This window comes from Manis javanica, chromosome 2, assembly GCF_040802235.1.
Source record: "Manis javanica isolate MJ-LG chromosome 2, MJ_LKY, whole genome shotgun sequence".
Lineage (NCBI taxonomy): Eukaryota > Metazoa > Chordata > Mammalia > Pholidota > Manidae > Manis > Manis javanica.
In genome coordinates, this window is record NC_133157.1 from 89503294 (window position 1) to 89524100 (window position 20807).

Sequence of the window (20807 nt, forward strand, 5' to 3'; positions counted from 1 at the left end):
TTTGCTTAAAAAATGTAAGAATTTTTTTTCAGAGCAGTGCAGAGGAGTAAATGTACAATGTGAGCCACAAATGTAATCCTGCATTTCTAGTAACCGCATGTAAAAGAAGATGCAGGTGAAGTTAACTTAAATAATATATTTTATTTACCCAATGTATAGGGAATATCATTTCATCTTGTAATCAGTATCAAAATTAGGAATGAAATATTTTAGATTCTTTTTATACTAAGTGTTTAAAATCCAGTACAGGACATCTCACTTCGTCTACAGGCTTAGTTTTGAATGCTGTGGCTAATCATGATGCTTCACGTTCCCATTAATACAATACAAAATAGGACCAAAACAGGTGCAAATTTTATTGGGTCTCAGGAAATTAGATTATTTTGCCTTGTCAGATCAGATTAGACTTTTATTGCTTCTACTGTATAATGTGGAGGCAAAGGAGAGGGTCTCTCTACTCAACCTATGCTGCTAATTGTGTTCACATTATGAATGTGGTCATTAGTTCACGGTTCTGTTGTTGCTAAAAATATTTCCACTTACAATCATATATTTTTGTGGTGGTAATATATACAAACAGAAAAGGTACTATTGTCACCATTTCAAGTGTACTTCGCAGTGGCATTAGGCACAGTCACACTGTCGTACTGCCATCCATTTCCAGAAGTCCTCCCCTTCCTAAACTGAAACTCTGTCCCCATTAAATGCTAACTGCATTCTCCCCTTCCCCAGCCCTGGTGTTCACCATTCTGCTTTCTGTCCCTGTGAACTTGACTACTCTAAGGACCTTGTATATGTGGAATCATATGGTATTTGCTCTTTAGTGATTGGTTTATTTCACTTACTATAATGTTCTCCGGGTTCATCCACGTTGTAGCATGTGTCAGAATTTCCTCCCCTTTAAGGCTGACTAATGTTCCATTGTGTGTATATACTGTATTTTGTTTATACACTCATCCATTGATGAATACTGAGTTGCCTCCACCTTTGGCTTTTGTGCATAGTACCTCTATAAACATGGGTATGCAAGTACCTCTTCAATTATTTCAATTACATGTCCATAGATAAATCATATATCTGTTTTAATTATTTTGATCATTTCCCCACAAAGTGAATTGCTGGGTAATTGGTGGGTAAATCATATGGTACTTCTGTTTAATTTTTTCACAGTGACTGTACTGCATTGGATTCCTGTCAGCCATGTGCAAGGGTTCTAATTTCTCCATATCTTCAAAACTTGTTATTTTCTATTTGCTTTCTGTTTGTTTTTGTTTTTGATGATAGCAATCCTAGTGTGTGAAATAGTACCTCATTGTGGTTTTGATCAGCATTTCCCTGATGGCCCAGCAGGCTGCCTGTTGCATCTCCACTGTCAAGATTCAACCACACTGTTATATGTATCATTCTTTGTGTTGCTTTTTATCAGTATATGAATATATGAATTCAGTGGATTGCTTTTTTTTTTTTGAAGAACATTATGTTTACTAGGCTCTCCCTTACCCCAAGACCCCCAAAAACCCCATTACAGTCACTGCCAATCAGCATAGTAAGATGTTGTAGAATCACTACCTGTCTTCTCTGTGTTGCACAGCCCTCCCCATGCCCCCCCTACATTATACATGCTAATCATAATACCTACTTTCTTCTTCCCCACCCTTATCCCTCCCTACCCTCCCATTCTCCCCAGTCTCCTTCCCTTTAGTAACTGTTAGTCCATTCTTGGGTTCTGTGATTCTGCTGCTGTTTTGTTCCTTCAGTTTTTCCTTTGTTCTTATACTCCACAGATGAGTGAAATCATTTGGTATTTGTCTTTCTCCGCTTGGCTTATTTCACTGAGCATAATACCCTCTAGCTCCATCCATGTTGTTGCAAATGGCAGGATTTGTTTTCTTCTTATGGCTGAATAATATTCCATTGTGTATATGTACCACATCTTCTTTATCCCTTCAGCTACTGATGGACACGTAGGTTGCTTCCATTTCTTGGCTATTATAAATAGTGCTGCAATAAACATAGGTGTGCATCTGTCTTTTTCAAACTGGAGTGCTGCATTCTTAGGGTAAATTCCTAGAAGTGGAATTCCTGGGTCAAATGGTAAGTCTATTTTGAGCATTTTGAGGAACCTCCATACTGCTTTCCACAATGGTTGAACTAATTTACATTCCCACCAGCAGTGTAGGAGGGTTCCCCTTTCTCCACAACCTCGCCAACATTTGTCGTTGTTTGTCTTTTGGATGGTAGCCATCCTTACTGGTGTGAGGTGATATCTCATTGTGGTTTTAATTTGCATTTCTCTGATAACCAGCAATGTGGAGCTTCTTTTCATGTGTCTGTTGGCCATCTGAATTTCTTCTTTGGAGAACTGTCTGTTCAGCTCCTCTGCCCATTTTTTAATTGGATTGTTTGCTTTTTGTTTGTTAAGGTGCATGAGCTCTTTATATATTTTGGGTGTCAAGCCTTTATCGGATCTGTCATTTACAAATATATTCTCCCATACTGTAGAGTACCTTTTTGTTTATTGATGGTGTCCTTTGCTGTACAGAAGCTTTTCAGCTTTATATAGTCCCACTTGTTCATTTTTGCTTTTGTTTTCCTTGCCCAGGGAGATATGTTCATGAAGAAGTTGCTAATGTTTATGTCCAAGAGATTTTTTGCCTATGTTTTTTTCTAAGAGTTTTATTGTTTCATGACTTACATTCAGGTCTTTGATCCATTTCGAATTTACTTTTGTGTATGGGGTTAGACAGTGATCCAGTTTCATTCTCTTACATGTAGCTGTCCAGTTTTGCCAGCACCATCTATTGAAGAGACTGTCATTTCCCCATTGTATGTCCATGGCTCCTTTATCAAATATTAATTGACCATATATGTTTGGGTTAATGTCTGGAGTCTCTAATCTGTTCCACTGGTCTGTGGCTCTGTTCTTGCGCCAGTACCAAATTGTCTTGATTACTATGGCTTTGTAGTAGAGCTTGAAGTTGGGGAGTGAGATCCCCCCCCACTTTATTCTTTCTCAGGATTACTTTGGCTATTCAGGGTCTTTGGTGTTTCCATATGAATTTTTGAACAATATGTTCCAGTTCATTGAAGAATGTTGTTGGTAATTTGATAGGGATTGCATCAAATCTGTATATTGCTTTGGACAGGATGGCCATTTTGACTATATTAATTCTTTCTAGCCAAGAGCATGGGATGAGTTTCCATTTGTTAGTGTCCTCTTTAATTTCTCTTAAGAGTGTCTTATAATTTTCAGGGTATAGGTCATTCACTTCTTTGGTTAGGTTTATTCCTAAGTATTTTATTCTTTTAATGCAACTGTGAATGAAATTGTTTTCCTGATTTCTCTTTCTATTGCTTCATTGTTAGTGTATAGGAAAGCCACAGATTTCTGTGTGTTAATTTTGTATCCTGCAACTTTGCTGTATTCCGATATCAGTTCCAGTGGATTGCTTTTTATGTTACAAATATTCTTATAATTTCTACTGAACATTAATCTGGCCTTATTAATCTGGCCAATAAGGGGATTTTTATTTTTGTTGAATTTTAGGAGTTTGTTATATATTCTAGAATTAATCGCTTATCAGAAATGTGATTTGAAAATTTTTTCTCCTTTTTCCGTAGGTTATTATCTCTTCACTTTCGTAAGAGTGTCCTTCCATACACAAACATTTTTAATTTTGATGAAATCAAATGTCTCTATTTTTAATCTTGTTGCTCATGCTTTTCGTATCACATCTAAGAAACGATTGCCAAATCAAGAAATTATGCCAATATTTTCTTTTAAGAGCTTTATAGTTTCTGCTCTTACATTTAGGTTTTTGATACAATTTGAGTTAATTTTTGTATATGGTGTGAGGGAGGGATCCAACTTCATTCTTTTGCATGTAGATATTGAGTTGTCCCAGCATCGTTTGTTAAAAGACTTCCTTCTCTGGGTTTTCTTGGCACCCTAGTTAAAAAATCAATTGACTATAAATTTGGGGGCTTATTTCTGGACTCTGAATTTTCTATTCATCTCTATTCTGTGCCAGTACCATACTCCCTTGATTATTGTAGTTTTGTAGTGAGTTTGAAACCAGGAAGTGTGTGTCCTTCAAATTTGCTCTTTATTTTCATTATTACTCAACATGTTTGACTATTCTGAGTCTCTTGAATTTTCATATAAATTTTGGTATCAGCTTGTTAATTTCTGTAAAGTAGTCAGTTGGGGTTTTCTTTAGGGATTACATTGAATCTGTAGGTGACTCAGAGAATATTGTCATTTTAACAAAATTAACTCCTCTGATATATCAACATGGGTATCCACTTACCTAGTTCTTCAGTTTCTTTCAACAATATTTTGTAGTTTTCAGGGTGTAAATTTTATATTTTGTTAAAATTATTCCTAAGCATCTTATTTTTTTGCTGATATTATAAGTATAATTGGTTCCTTAATTTCATTTTCAGATTGTTCATTGCAAGTGTGTAGAATTACAGTTGATTTTTGTATGAATATTGGATTCTGAAACTTGTTGAACTAATTTATTCTTATTGTTTTATAGTAGATTCCTTAGGATTTTCTATATACATAGGCCATCTGCAATAGAGATAGTTTCATTTCTTCCTTTCCAATCTGGACTCCTTTTATTTCATTTTCTTGCTAATTATCCTAGTCCAGTAAAATGCTGTTTAAAAGCTGCAAGTGTGGGAACTCTTTGTCTTTTTCTTGATTTTAGGGAGAAAACACTCAGTTTCTCACCAAGTGCTGTGTTAGCTGAGGATTTTTCATTATATGTCCTTTATATTTCTGGTTTGTTCCCTTTTATTAAATAAAAAGGATTTTTATTTTTTATTAATTATTAATATATTTTTATTCTAATAAAAGGAAGTTCCCTTTTATTCCTGGTTTATTAAGTTCCTTGTATTTTTTAACAAATCATGATTGAGTACTGAATTTTTAAAAATTTTTAAGTGTTTTGTATCAACTGAGATTATCATGGTTCTTTTTGTCTTTTATTAATACAGTGTGTTGTATTAATTTTTAGATGTCAAACCAACTTTAAATTCTTGGTTTAAATCCCACTTGGTTATTATGCATAATCCTTTTTACATATATTTGCTAATATTTTGTTGAGGATTTTTGTATCTAAACTCACAGGTGATACTGGTCTATAGTTTCCTAGTGATTACTTTGGTGTTACTATGCAGGTATTACTAGACTGAAAAAGAGGGAGAAGTACTCTTTCCTATCCAATTATTTTGAAGAGTTTATGAAGCGTTGGTATTAATTCTTCTTCAGATGTTTGCTGGAATTCACTAGTGAAGCCGTCTAGACATGAGTTTTCTTTGTGTATAGTTTTTTTTTTTTAATTTCTATCTTTTTATAGGTCTACTTAGATTTTTTTACTTCTTGAGTCAAATTTGGGAGTGTGTGTTGGTTTCATCTAAGTCTTTCTTGTTGGCATACAGTTGATCATAGAAATCCCTTATAATCCTTTTTATTGTAAGTTCAGTAGTAATATCTCTTTTTTCATTCCTGATTTTAATAATTTGATTGTTCTCACTTTTTCTTTGGCCAGTGTAGCAAAAGGCTTGTTAATTTTGTTGATATTTTCAAAGAACCAGCTTTTGGTGTTACTGATTTTTCAGTATGTTTTCCTATTCTTTATTTTATTTATTTCCACTGTAACCCAATCTTTTCTTCATTTTTCTTCCTTTGGGTTTAATTTTCTCTTTTAAGGTAGAAGATTAGGTTATTGATTTGAGTTTTTTTTTTCTCATTTAATATAGGTATTTATAGCTATGATTTCCTTTTACACACTGCTTTAACTGCATCCCCTCAGTGTCTTTTGACATTTTTTAAGTCCCTTGGCATTTCGTCATCTTCTCTCCAGCTTTCTCCCTCACTGCATCTTTATGACCCCCTTTGTCCTGAGTCCTTCTTGAAATAACCAGAGAACTTCTCACTGGCACCCGTGCTAAGTGATTGATCTTGTCTCACTAAGTGCCCACAGCCACTCTGTGAAGAACGTGGTGTTATTATCTCTGTACCTCAGGCAGCTCAAGTGTGGAAAGTTTAAGTAACTTTCCAGATACTCCTCCTAGGATACACTAATTGGCCTTCTCTCATGTTACATGCCTTCTCCCTGGTCATTTTCACTTATTATACTGCTATTTATGTATGGATGATACCCAGGTATTTGTCACTAGACTAGACCTCTTTGCTGAGCTTTCATATGTAACCCATACATCTAATGTATCTCTACTTGTTTGTCCTGCAAATGTGAAAAGGTTTTCCTCACTGTCTATCACCTACTTCTCTCCTCTGCTTTTTATCTTGATTAACACCTGCTCTCCCAGCCCTGCCCCAGATGCCAGTTCACACCAACTTTCTATTAGGGCATGACACTGGGTCTACTCCTGCCCTGTGAACCTCCAAGAGGCCCTTTCTCCTGACACACCTTCCATCATGCCACCATCCCATCCAGCCCCCTGTGAAATCTTTCCTGAGGCCCCAGCAGAACTAGATGACCTGCCAAGTTCTCCTCCCACCTTTGTTTATGACTTTACAACAGCATCTACTAGGCAGGGTGTGCCTTTCTGTGCCTGCCTATGTTCTGATGCTGTGAGCGTCCACGGGATAAGCACTGAGTATGCATAGTATATAAAGGGATTTTCGTAAAATTAAGGAATGACTCTGAGGCAGAAGAATATACTTCGTGGTTTAGGAACTGCCAGAGAGTTGAAGATGCAGTTATTGCCCCAGACCTGTCTCATATATTCACATTGAACTTTGTACCTTTTCACCTGCCTGCCTCCTGGGCACCATTCAGGTACCTGCTCCCATAGCATCTCCTCAGGGAAGTTGGGCCTGATGCCCCAGGCTTGATTCGGTTCCTTCAGATCTCTCTTTTGCAGCACTGGTGTGACATAATTTATTAAATTTTCATAAAGTTACCTTTTCATGTCTGTCTGCTCCACTTGATCCTAAGTTCCCTGAACATGTGTTTTCTGGCCCCTTGACCAGACCTTGGCCTTTAAAGGAAGTTCAAAAGATATTTCTTGAACAGATGAATAACGGTAGCTCTGACATCTTCCCTTTTTATGTTTAGTGCTTTATATAGTTTGGTTGCCATCTTAACAATGGAGACACCTTAGCCCTCTGATAACATATGCACCCAACACAGAATGAGTATGAGATGAAGACTGAGAGCTCCTGGGTAGGCTTTGGGGTACAGAGCTTGTTAAGTCATGTTCCCTTTCTAGCTGGATGCTTATACTCTAGAATGGGGCCTAGTAATCATAATACAAGGAAAGGCTGAGTGAGAATATTTCCAAGCATAAAGAAAAGCTCATTCTGAGGTTGCAGAGAGTTTCAAAGCAGACTGTAAGGACCGTTGCATTTTTTCGTATGTAGGACAGTTTATTGCAACGTTGCACTCTTGAACTGATTGTAATGATCTCATGAACATTTACTAGACTGATCAAACTCTATGCAGCCTTCTCCACAATCTTGTTCTGTTAATGGACTTCCTAACATCTTTCTGTATCCTCTGTTAGCATTTGATGCTTCTTCAGTGTTGTGGTACGTTAGGGATTCCAAAATGCCCACAAGGACAGCTGAGTATTTAATTGAGTGGATTTGGAGGCAAATTCCATGGTGAACTCAGAGAGATATCAGAAGTTGGGATGCCACCATCCTGGGCATTGATCTGATGTTCTGTTTCCTGCACACACTATTTCCTTCCATGGCTAATTATGTTTAATAATTTTTACTGGCCTCTGAAAATGACTTAGTTGAGCAGTGCCTTTTATTATGGTCTCTCGGTGACTCTACAAGTAGAAAAGTGAAAGCGCAATGGTTCCCCAGAGAACTTAAGTTCTGTGCTTCCACATTACCATTTTATTTATCTACTTTGGTTAAAAAAATTGGATGTTGTATAGTTCTGTACGTTCGTGTGTGTGAGACATCCCTCCTTACCACAGCAGTGAGAGCATGAAGGTCATCCACGTGTGAGGAAAGCACATTTCCCCCTTGGGCTGGGGCTGGTGTTTTGTGATGAAGGGAAACCCTGTTCCACTCCATTTTATGACCCTTTGTAGGAGTTCATACCATGTGGATAACACCTGACTCCTTATGATTCTTAAAAATAAAGCACCTATAATTATTTTACTTTCCAAGCTGCTTAACTAAGTGTCAGCTCTTGCTGCTTAATGATCTGGTCCACACTGTGGCCTGAGTGGTGCCCAGGCCACTGAGCAGCTCTTTGCCCAGGTGGCCTGTGGGATGGGCATGGCATCAGTGATACTCTGTCCCCCAGCCTCACCTCCCACAGGCTGTGTGGAGTTGGGGCATTACATTCCCCAGTTCCTCCTGTTCCCAGTTTCTTTTTTTGGGCAACAGGAATAATGCTGCCAATTCTAAAAAGTGGTGAGGATTTCATAAGTTAACATAAACACTGCATGATGCTAGCAGCATGTTCCTCCCCCATTCTCACCTCCCTGTACTCATGGAAAAAATCACATATTCTTATGAGCAGTCTATTGGGTGTTCACAGTACTTCAGATGAAACAGGCTACGCTGTGAGATGTGTGTGTGCATGAGTGCATGTGCTGGGGGTATTAATTTCCATCTTCCCACTGTGTCTCCCTGATTCTGCCTTGATATCTTTTCCCTGGGCATAGGGATAACCCTGTGTGTGAGCGGTGCTCAGAATCATGGTCCAATAAGGAGAAACAGACTGGGCCCACTGGGCCCCTGAGTAGATCAACTGCCCTGTTGAAAACAGATTGACTATAATTATTGGATTGAAAACTATAGACTTCTAAAATGAAATTTGTATTACTCTAATGTTGGGAGAGTGAAAGCACATGTTATCACTTCAATTTGTAAGCTATTGAAAGAGGGTAAAGCAATCCTTTTCAATATTTTTTTAACTAATGCTCTCAAACATCTGGTTCCCTTGCTAGGTACTTCGGTTATAGTTGGGTCCCCAAGCAACATGCCGGAACAGAGCAACGATTACCGGGTGGCCGTGTTTGGGGCAGGTGGTGTTGGCAAGAGCTCTCTGGTCTTGAGGTTTGTGAAGGGCACGTTCCGGGAGAGCTACATCCCCACTGTGGAGGACACCTACCGGCAGGTGATCAGCTGTGACAAGAGCATCTGCACACTGCAGATCACGGACACCACGGGAAGCCACCAGTTCCCGGCCATGCAGCGGCTGTCCATCTCCAAAGGGCACGCCTTCATCCTGGTCTACTCCATCACCAGCCGACAGTCCCTGGAGGAGCTCAAACCCATCTATGAGCAGATCTGCGAGATCAAAGGGGACGTGGAGAGCATCCCCATGATGCTGGTGGGGAACAAGTGTGACGAGAGCCCGAGCCGAGAGGTGGAGAGTGGGGAGGCAGAGGCCTTGGCCCGCAGGTGGAGGTGTGCCTTCATGGAGACCTCGGCCAAGCTCAACCATAATGTGAAGGAGCTCTTTCAGGAGCTGCTCAACTTGGAGAAACGCAGGACCGTGAGCCTGCAGATCGACGGGAAGAAGAGCAAGCAGCAGAAAAGGAAAGAGAAGCTCAAGGGCAAATGCACCATCATGTGAGTGCCCTTCCTGGGCATTCACCATCCCCTCACCCCGCCCCCCCACCATGTGAAACCCACGGCCCTCCGGGTAGCATGTATGATGCCCATGTGTTAGATATTGCATTTTGACCGAGACACGCCCTGTTGCCCATAAGAGGGAATTCATGCAACCAACAGTAAGCACCCCACTCCAGAAGCAGGGAGGTTAAAATGAAAACCACGCAGCTCAGCATCACAGGGATTGAGGGACCAGCCATTTGGAAGGCGGGGTTTGCCATGAGGAGGTGGTAAGGCTCATATCCCCAGACGTGGCGTGTGCTGGGAGGAGCAGCTGCATCTGTATGTGTGTCCGAGCATGTCACCCTGGAGCCACAGGCAGCAGCCCAGGCCAGGTGACCCTCTGCTCGGAAGCCCATGACACCTTGGGGGGCGGGGGAGGAGGCAGTTAGAAGACAGGCCAAAGCTGTTCCATCTCATGGTTCTTTAACTGAATTACCAATAATATGACAGCCTCCCCAGAGATGCTCTTGTCAATTCCCAGCTGACCTGAGAGCCTTGCTACCCTGAGGGGGTATCCTCACCTCACTAGACCTAGTTAGCAGGTATCATTTTAACCTTTTATAGAGTGTTTATTTTCACACACAGTGATGAATTCACTAAGGGTGAGCTGCTGAGTCAAAAATTCTTCAGTGTTTAAGTGACGATGTACTGATGTTACTAAACCATTGCAATAATGCATCCATGTGTCATATTTCGAGAGTTTTAGAAATGTGCCATTTCCTTCCTCTGACCCACGAGGGGTATAACTTCTTCCAGTCCTCAGATTTTAAATAAAAGCAATTGAAATAGCTATTTTTAGACAATTATTTTCCTCCAAGATGGTTTTCAATAACTCTATCTGTATCCAGCTGGGTAACAGCTAACAAAGGCCATCTAAAGACCAGAAGCACATCCACTTTTCTAAATGACAGGAACATACAGGCGCCATTCTTGCACCTTAATGAAATACTTTGAAACAGAAGTTGTTCACTGTGTTTTTGATGATCTATCTGTAGCAGAAGTATACTCCTGGAAAATGCATTCAAGTAATAGTAGAGTGTCTTGCATGTTCCATTGTAAATGTCTCCTAAGAGCTGTTCAGTGCAGTGTTCATTCTAGAATCAAGTATCTTTTCCTCCTAATGTTCTGTGTGCATCCTTAATCCTTCAAACCACATCATGGCCACTGCGGGTTCCTGACCGTGGCTGGGGCGGGCGAGCTGCTCTGTTGCGGGCAGGGCAGGGTGTGCCCCGTTCAGCACCTTCAGCACCCTCCCTTCATCCAGGCTCGTTTGCTCTGCTGCCCAAAAGCACCCACTGACAGCCTGAGTTCCGTTAGGTCCAGTTGGCAGAAGCTTCCCTCAGCAGGGCTTCCTGCTCACACGCCTGGCAGGCAGGGTGGCAGTAGTGCACCCCGGCTCGCTCAGGGGAGCTTCCTGCGCTGGCCAGAGCAGCTGCCAAGTCGGAGATGTGTGCATACCCCGCCTTGAGTTTCCTCCCTTCTGCACCTTCCGTGTCTTTACCTAACGTGTGCTAAAGCAGCCCTTTCTGGCCCATTGTCCTTGGCGTAGTCTCCCCTCTGCTCTCCTGCTGACCCAGCCCTGTGATGTGCTCGGCGTGTGGGAGGCCCACGGAGAAACGTTGACTCCACCGGGTTCCTGTTGCCCTGGCCCTAAAAGCGAGCCCAGGCGGGGCCGGCAGGGCGGCAGCCTGGGCGCTGGTGTGGGCGCGGCGCCCCTTGGCAGGCTTCTCGCGGTGCCCGTGCAGCAGCCTCTGGCTGGTCCTTCTGTTCCCGGGGGCTGCTCCGCGGCCTCCATAGTGACATCTAGTGGGCGGGTTTCCGGGAACATCTGCTTTTCAGCTTGTACCTACCTTTTTTTCTATTCCTATTCTCAGAGATGTTATCAGTTTGTAACTTGGATATGGGTTAAGTGAAAGGAGGCACAGGACTTTGTGCCAAGGTGGATTTTTAGAGAGCTTGGGTGGGTCCTTTGTGAAGTCAGATGTGACCGCAACCTCACACCAGCTGTCCATCTTCGAGGCCAGTGCGAGACCTCCTTGCCAGCGTCCCTAGGCTGGAATTCCTCGTAGCCCTATCAAGCTGGTATCTCTGTTTTTATGTGTCTAGAGCTTCGTGGATATGAGAAGCCTGTAGTAAGTACAAATCTGATCTCGGAACATATTTTATCCCTTTGTAGCTTGCCTCTTGAGTTTATAAAGAAGGCCCTGCACCTCCATCTCGGCTCTTTGTTCGTGTATTTTCTATGCACTGCACTGGGGGTGTTGATGATCATCTCAAAATACTCTTAGGGGCTCCCCAGCTGTCTCAGGGCTTGAGTTAGTGCCACTGAATCAGATGTCTTTGGCACATTTGTGGCCCCATCGCAAATACGTAGCTACGGTTCTTGAGGACACATCTTACACTGCGTACAGGCACAGAAGTTTTCAACCTAGCCACAGTTAAGTTACACAACTCAGAATATTGCTTCGAAGATGGCACTCTGGTAATAGCATGGAACTCCATGGGTTCCCTCCTGTCCCTGCCGGGCCCTCCTCCCTCTGGTGACAAGCCATGGGCGTGCCCTGGGCATGCATGCAATACAGCAAGACCAATACAAGAGCAATACAGAATTGTTCATTAGATCTAAAATTATATATATGACATATATATAATTTATCTTCCTGCATTTTTGAAGTATAAAATAGTACATTGTACATATCTGTAAGCTAGTATATTTGTCCCACTGTTTGTAATATTTAAGAAATGCTCATTCTTTGTAGAACAAAAAATGTATTAAATATAAAAAAATTGCTCTGTGATTTTTCCCCCCAATATTTGTAATGTGTTGCTCTTACATAAGCCCTCTGGAAGAATCTATAACTAATGGGACATGTGTCAGCCCGTGACACTCCATCTGGGCATCAGTACCCCACACAGACAGTATGTGGACTGAGCATTTGCAGAGCATGATTTTTATACAAGTTGGGTATCAGTGTGTATATTTATATTTAAGGTGTATTTATTGTTATGATTCCATTCTCTATTTTATTTACTCTACAGTTATACAAATCACATTGCATACAAGTTTCTAGTTGCCACTGCTGTTCTGAAAATAATGAAACATGGTAAAATAAAGCATCAGTTCTGACAACCTGTCTGGAAGGTGGTGTTTCTTATCTTCAGGTACAGCCAGCCTGTGATGCTGTCGAGCTGGTTCTGCAGCTGAGTTTATGCGCTATGACCAGAGAGGAGGTTTTAGTCTCTGTGCATGTCTGGACTTGTTAACAGTGACAGCGGCCCTGTGGTGGTCCCAGAAAGTTTTCCCAGCTGGTCCCTGTCATTCTAGGCAGGATGAGGTGAGCGGGAAGGAGTCTGGTAGGGCCCTCTGTAGCTCAAAACAGGAATGAAGTGAAGAAAAACTTTTAATCCTATTTTCGCCTCTCCTCTGGGCCCCTCACCGGCCAGGCTCTTCCGTGGGGTGGCTATAGGAAGTCCCAGCACTGTTTCTGGGTGCAGTTTCTGCCTGACACCCTGGGTCCTTACTCCTCCTCCTCCTCAAAGCTAACGGTAATATAAAGCTTACTTTTGGTAACACAGGAGAAACAAATCGACAACTACAAACAAAAGTCCTCCCTCTGCCACTGGATAGGTAGGGGGCTGTGGGCAGGCTCTGAACCTCACTGGGCTTCTGCAAAAGGGAATTAGCATCTGCAGCACGGGTGCCCCCTGGGGATCAAACTGCTAATAAGCACAAAGTGCTTGGAGCTGTCTTGGGAAAGCATGGGGCGGGAAACAGAAGGGTAGGAAACAAACCTACGCCTCTGACTAAGTAGGCCTCTGGAAGGTCTATGCACTGTGAACATTAATCCGTGCAGGAACAACAATCGACCAGAAATTTTCTGTTACTTTAAGCCTATTTAACAGCTTCCTGGGGCTTGCTCTCCACATGCCTTCCCTCCCCCCCACCCTCCACCACCACTAGGTCATTACTGCTGCATTACTGGGGAAGGAGGGGGTCTCCATTTATGGAGATAATTACAATCAGCAGGCTCCATTAGGTGCCATTAAAGGGCATCCCGTCTGGTACTTATCAAGGTTTAATGGGCAATAAAAGCACTTGAGGATCTTGTAATTCAGCCGAGTCAGCGCCAGCAGGGCTGCGTGGGACCTGGGAATCTGCATTTCTATAAGGCTCCTACCTGAAGCTGCTGCTGCTGGTCCACAGACCATGCTTTGATGTTTTCTGCTTGTGCTACCATTTTGCTGTGCCTTGGATTCACCCGGAGGAGTTGGGAGGCCTACTGATATTCAGGCCCCACCCCAGAAATCATAATTTAGTGGGACTGGGTTATAGCTTTGGCTTCAGAATATTTAGAAGTTCCCAGGTAATTGAAATGTGGAATGAAGTTTGAGAAGCACTGCTGTTAGCTAAGTTTGATAGGGAATGCCTGCCAGCTCCTGGGGAGGAGGTTACTTAGGGAGTCAAGTTCCCCTTCAGTGAATATTTCCCAGGCAGCATGTTGTGGAATTGGTGTGAGGGTCCTGGCCTCCACTGTCTACAGCATGGCCCAGGACTGGCATGGAGAGAGAAGTGTAGTCTGGGTCCTGGGGTCCTGCTCACCAGACACCTAGAGGAGCCCCCTCAGCTCCAGGGAGGTGACTCACTGGTCTTAGATAGGAGCCCTGGGCCATCCGGACTGCTCAGCCTTGCCTGGCCCCTTCCCAGGATGGCACAAGCTCCATTCTTGACAAGTTCTCAAGTTCCTTCAAATGCTGGACCCCAATGGCCCCCTGATCAGTTTTGCCGTGTCTGCTGACGCACGGTTGCCTCGGAAACTGAATGCTGGTCTGTGGTCAGAGCTTGTTACATTCCGCACTGGGTGACAGCGGAGCCGTGTCCATATCATTCCTTTGACCCGAGGCGATGGGCCTGCCTGCCTCTGTCCTGCTTCATGCCGGGGTGTGGCCCCCCATGCTTTCCTCTCTTCACATTTCTGGATGGATTGCTTTCAGTGACTTTCCCATTTCATTATGTTTTCTTAACTGAAGAGGCCTTTGCCCATCCTAGTAGATGACAGGTCATTGGGCCCAGAGAAGTGGCATCTGCCTCAGATATTTTAACACAAGTTCTGCTGTCATGATAATAGTTACATGGTTGTTTGTATCAGTTTGGTCTTACCGCTCCTAACTCTCCCTTTGCCTTGAGTAGCATGAAGGGGTGGCCTAGCTGTCAGAGAGCAAAGTAAACCACCAGCCTCCAGCTGCCCTTGTATGAGGAGGGACATCTCGGGATCAGAGAAACTAAGTGGAGACAGAGCCCCTTGTAATGAATGTAAGATAAAAGTTATGTAGTTTGTTTGGTAGGAGCAACAAAAGGATAGAAAACAGGTGTGAAATACTGCTTGTCAAAACTGAAGATCATATTCTTAGTAGTCTGACAAGCACCCATTAACTTTGAAGAAGTACCTCTTGAAAGTGCCAAGTGCTCAGTAGCACTCAGTGTGCATATGTGCAAAACACACATGTACACACACACGAATACATACACACACATGTACACACTCACTCCACCAGAGGAATAAAACATTTACCACAAAGTATCCTCAGTACCCCAATATGACAACCCTAGGATAAGTATCAGGGACTCACAGGATGAGGAAATGGGCTTTAAGATTCATTGTCCATGAAACTAGTAATGCAATTATACAGTGGGTGTGCCAAAATGCACTGTTTTGGTCCTGCTGTTCCCTTTGCTCAAAAATCCCTTCTTTGTCTCCCTGTCCCATCCCTGAATATTAAAATTTTTTCCTTTTGAGACTGTTATCCAGTAATCTTCTCTATGAAGCCTTCTCCCATCAATTAAATAAAAAGAATTCTCTCCTATAGAATTCCTCTGGATTCTTGTTTTCCTGTTGTTTACAGCTCTTCCAGTGTGTTTTGTTATGCAGAAGTCGTTTTGCCCGCATCCTGATTTGTTCCCTACAATTTAACCTGAAGTCATTGTTGAAGCCTCTTGGCCACCTAGATAGTGCATAGGACCAGTAAGTGCTGACGCACACTTGTTAAATGAGCAGCAACCCCCACCTAAAGGCCCATGGAATTCTGTGCAGTTCTCCAAATGTGCTCCTCCTGCCTCCTCTGGGTAGGATTGCACTTCCTAGCCCCTTGTTGCCCCTGTTCCCTTCCCCCACAGAAGTGGTGAGGTGTTCCAGGTTCCAGGCGGTGGGAGCTTTATCACTCTGTGTCTCAGAGTGAGGACGAGATGAGATGGGGCAAGGGTGAAACTGCTGACCCACAATGGAAAGGGACATATGGCCTGAGGGAGAATAAGCCTTTGTTGTTTTAAACTGTTGAGATTTGGGGGAATGTCTGTTATGACAGCATAACTCACTCTATCTTGACTAATACATTATCCCTGGTTTGTAATCTCAAAGATTAACACTTCCTTCCTCAACCTTTTCCTCTTAAAATAACAAGTAAAATATAGCTGATTCTTGAAAGGTAGGATTTGAACTGTGGGGTCCACTTATACAAAGGTTTTTTTCAATAAGTATGTTGGAAAAAGTTTTGGAGATTTGTGACAATCTGAAAAAAACATTTCAAACTTACTTTATTGTAAGAATATAAAATACAGTATATAACATATGACATACAAAATCTGTTAATCAACTCTTTATGTTATTGGTTAGACTTCCAGTCAATAGTAGGCTATCAGTAATTAACTTCTTGAGAAGCCAAAAGTTATATGTTGATTTTCAACTGTGTGAGGGGTCAGCACCCCAATCCCTGTGTCTACTTCCAAGAGTCCGCTGTATGAACAACACAAATAAATACAGTGCTATGAAGGATGAAATTCTAAAGAACATGCTAGAATCAGGTTTGTAAACTGTTGGGCTTTTTTTTTTAATTCTCTGAGAGATTATTTTTTAAGGAGTATTCTCACATTTAGGCTGATTGAATCAACTAAAAATAAATTAGACTACTGAACTTATGCAACAAAATTGTCTGATTAAATGAAAATTCTTCAGACATCTCCAAATATCTTGCCTTTGCCCCATAAGTCATTGTGGTTCAAGATGTGGCTAGAATCAGAGTGAGCCTTTTCAAACTCTACCAATGCTTTATCCACCAAGTTAATGTTGGATTCCCCTGAGGAAGGCGCCGCCCCAAATCACTCACCAAAGACGTTTCTTGATGCAACAAGCAAGAGGAATTTATTCAGAAGCCAACTAGCTGGGGTCCACGTCAGCCCGTCGCAGCGGGTCTCAACGAGGACCCAGAGCACACAAAGCCAGAAGGTTTTATAGCATTTTCAAAAGGGGTAAAATTTTCCATAATTACAATACAGGGTTTTTTCTATAGGCTCATAAATCTTTTGCTGGCGCCACATCCTGGGGTCTGGTTAGATGAGATCACCTTCGGAATGTCTAGGGTGGTTCTAGCAAGATAAGCTAGGCATGTATGATTAACTGATTTACGGTTGGCTAACTAAAGGTCACTACAATTGACACAGGCTAACTAACTTGTTTTTCAAGATTCTAATGATTTTCCTTCTTCTGGGTTAGGGGGTGGTATTTAGGCCTTAAGATGGCTGTACTTATGCTAACTTTTGATTCTTCAGATCCTACATTTCCCCACTTCTCTTTTTGGGGCATTCCAATCATGGAATGTTTGTATCTTCTTGTGAGGTGAGTGAGTGGTATTGTTGCTTCAACATTAGTACATGAACAGCACTCACTCTTTCTCTAACAAAAGTTATCAACCGGTTTAATATGCAGGGTCTCAAAGTTAGGAGCAACACAAGGATGAGTAGGGGCCTAGCCAGAGTGGATATCAGGGTTGTAAACTACAGGGACCTAGTGAACTAAGATTCAAACAGTCCTTGGCCTGCTTCTCGCTCTCTCTTCCTCTGATCTAGCCTTTCTCTAAGTTTTGACATTGAATCTCTTACTATCCCGGAATGATCTGCATAAAAGCAGCATTCTTCTCTTAAAGCTGCACACAGTCCTCCTCCTTTTAGGAACAGCAGATCTAGCCCTCGTCTATTCTGTAAGACTACCTCAGAGAGGGAAGTCAGAGATTCTTCAAGTTTTGTAATGGATTGCTCTATGGTTTTTAGGTCTTCATCAATAGCAGTCCTTAGTCTTTCATAATGCTGGTTCCCTTGAACAATAGCGGCTGCCTCCGTTCCCACTCTAGCTGCGACTCTTATCTCTAACAACACGGCTAAGGTCAGCGAGACCGGCTCTCTCTTATATCTATGCTTAGGTTCAAATTCAGCTACGAATGAGAGATCATCATGATACATCAACCTGGGCACCAGCTGGACCATGATACAGAAATCACGGCAGGAGTTGAAGGCAGAAGTAGAGACACATAGGGTCACTCCAGTGTTACAAGCCCACTATCCCTCGGGAGGAGGGATTAAATACCTGTTTTTACCAGGGAAGGCTATGGGTATGGTCTCATTCTTTCTTCTACAGATAGAGACTCTAGCTGCTGCTAGGGAAGAGGGGTGATGACCGCTCTGGCTGCTTCATGCTGAGAAGGGGGCGCAGTAAAGGGTGCAGCTAGGTCTCTATCACTGGTCAGTTGAGAGGGCTTCAGAAGGCTGGCGCTTCTATTCTGGGTTTCATTTTTATTACTATTTGCAGTTTTGTGGCTTCTAGGCAAGATAAAACAAATTGTGTTATTAGGTTATGTAGCAACATCTGGAGTTGGATTTTTTATTCTGGAAGGAGGCTGCATTATTGAAACGATACTTCTCTCTAAAATCACTCTCATTTTTACTAGAAGTAACTAGGTTAAGAAAATAATTAACAGCTGGCTTGATTATTTGCACAGGTGCAGCAAGAAGAGCAATTGATTACACAGGCTCTTTTAAATATGCTTTGCCGGAACTTTTTGTAAGGAATTTCAGATTGAACTTTTAAAGGCCTCTTGAGGCCAGACAGCCAAGCCAGACTTGCCATCAGGCTTTGCCTGCAGTACCTGTAGATTTGGATGAATTCTTCTCTTCTCGAGGTCTCTGCACCTGCCAGGAAGTGACCTTCTTTACTCACCTGGTAAGGCTGCTGGGAACTCTGTAAGCAAGGTACCAGGCCAGTTCTTCCAAGGGGTTTTGTTGGCTTTATAAAGTCAATTTTAGTTCTTTAAAGTTGTTCACATCTGAGTTTATACACATGTCTCTCAGGTACGACATTCCAGTCAAAGCCCTGGTAGTATAACCAGTGTTCTTAAGTAGTCTTCTCACAAGGAAAGCAGATTCTTATTGAACTCGTGCAAATAAACATACTGCCATGGAATACAAAAACAGTCACTGAAAGTTTTTAAACTCTGGAGGGATCAAGTAGAGAGAAGGATGTTTCAATTCTGCTCATAAAGATAGTCATTCACTAAACTGTTGTCAGTTTAAGAGAACAAGGTTAAAACACTTTACCAGCAACATTTGAAACAAAAAGACACAAAATCATTTTCTTTAGTTTATGTAATCTTATGTAACTAATACCTGTTCTGCTGAAATCTAGTTCTTTACTAGTTTAGGGATAATACTATAAATGACAAAAGACTTACAAATGACAATGGTTAAAGATATGATGAGAGCTTACTGTAAAACAGTTGACATAAGGAAATTCTGATATTTCTGTAATACAAAACATTCAGTAACAAAGTTTAGCATCATTCTCTTTGACAGTGCTTTCTTGGTAAATAAATATATATATATATCAGATAAATAAGCCAAATTAGTCAAATACTTTGTCTAGTGAGAAAAAATTCCTCTGACATGTTCCAGGGGCCCTCTGGAAAATATCAGAGTTAACTAGAGGTAAAAGCACCTTTTTGCATTTAATTTTTTTAGAACTATCATTACACATTTATTGTCTATATACTCAGCACAGTAAACAAGATATCTTAAAAAGTGGGGCAGCAGGGGAGACTGCTGCTGTCAATTTTTAAAGACAACATACAGAAAGTCAAACTAATTCTAGGTTACTAAGCATTCTTGAGAGAATGGTAGCAGATGGTAGATTCTTCTGCTTTCATCTTCAGGAGGGGAAAAAAGCTACAATAAGAATTCATATTTAGCTGAAAGAACTGTCTAAACTCAAGGCAGAGTATAATATTACCAGGCATACAAAAGACCTGTTAGAGATACATACAAAGAATGAATATGGCTATAGTCAAATTCAACTTAAAAGTTTAAGCAGAATCTCAAATTTAAATGTCTCTTTCTTTCACCCAGATATTCAGATATGACCAGAAATAGGCTTTGAGATGAAAGAGATCAGGCATTTTACTTTTTCATTTAGGGACTGAGAAATGATGACCTTTGGCTTACAATCAATAGCTTACAAACAGTGAAAATAATAAGAACATAACTCAGCATAAGTGTCTAAGACCAGATACAAAAAACAGAGAAAGTGCTTAAGTTTACAGGTCTTCCCTGAAAGCTTCAAGAATGTTTTACTCTTTAATAGTAGATTCCCCCATGTTTTTTTTTTTTTTTTTTTAAACATACAGCATATACATTAAACAAGAAGACCTGGTGGTTCTCAAAAAATCTATTACAACTTTTTTCAAAAGTGGTCACACGTTCGTCTATCTAAACCTTCACAGTGAAACCTGTTTTTCTGGGGGAAACATAATCTTGTCCAGATTCTACAGTTTAATAAATTTTGGTTTGTTAACTAAGTGCATTTAATCAGCTGAAAAAAGCTTTGTTACTATTCTGCTTAGGAATTCAATTTTTCAGGCCATGCAATCATTTTTAATAACAAAATATTTCAAAGGCAAATAAAGGTTATACAGTTGTTAACAAACTTTAGCTTTTAGTCCCTTTAACATTACGATTTCATGGCAACTCACTGAGACTTTAAGCATGAGAAACTGCTGTGATCTTTCAACATTAAGAGCAGACTAACAGTTAAAGAAAACTGTTTAACTGGAAACGAGATTTTAATTTTGCTGTGCACTTGATATCAAGACTCACTTGCTTTAATTTCACTAGGCATGACTATATCTGTAAGAATATAGTAATTTATTCTTCATTTGCCCCATGGTCCCAAGCACATAAGCCGGTGAGAATTATGCCTGGGCTTGCCTGCGGCTTGACTGGGTTTATCTCACTTTATTTCTAAACATCCTAACCCTCCCCCCAAAGCAACAGGCTGAGCGGATCTTCTACAACAAAAGGCACCACGCTGTT

The 20807-nt window shown here is 41.5% G+C and overlaps 1 protein-coding gene across 2 annotated transcripts in view; it reads left to right on the forward strand.

Moving 5' to 3' along the window:
* The window catches only part of DIRAS2 (DIRAS family GTPase 2), a 32012-nt gene extending 19261 nt beyond the window's left edge, over window positions 1-12751 (forward strand). For both annotated transcript variants that reach the window (XM_017658154.3, XM_036992487.2), the window contains exon 2: window positions 8950-12751. In XM_017658154.3, the coding sequence (XP_017513643.1) occupies window positions 8982-9581 (600 nt within the window). In that variant the 5' untranslated portion in view covers window positions 8950-8981 and the 3' untranslated portion in view covers window positions 9582-12751. The remainder of the gene's footprint in view (window positions 1-8949) is intronic.
* The last annotated feature ends 8056 nt before the right edge of the window (window positions 12752-20807 follow it).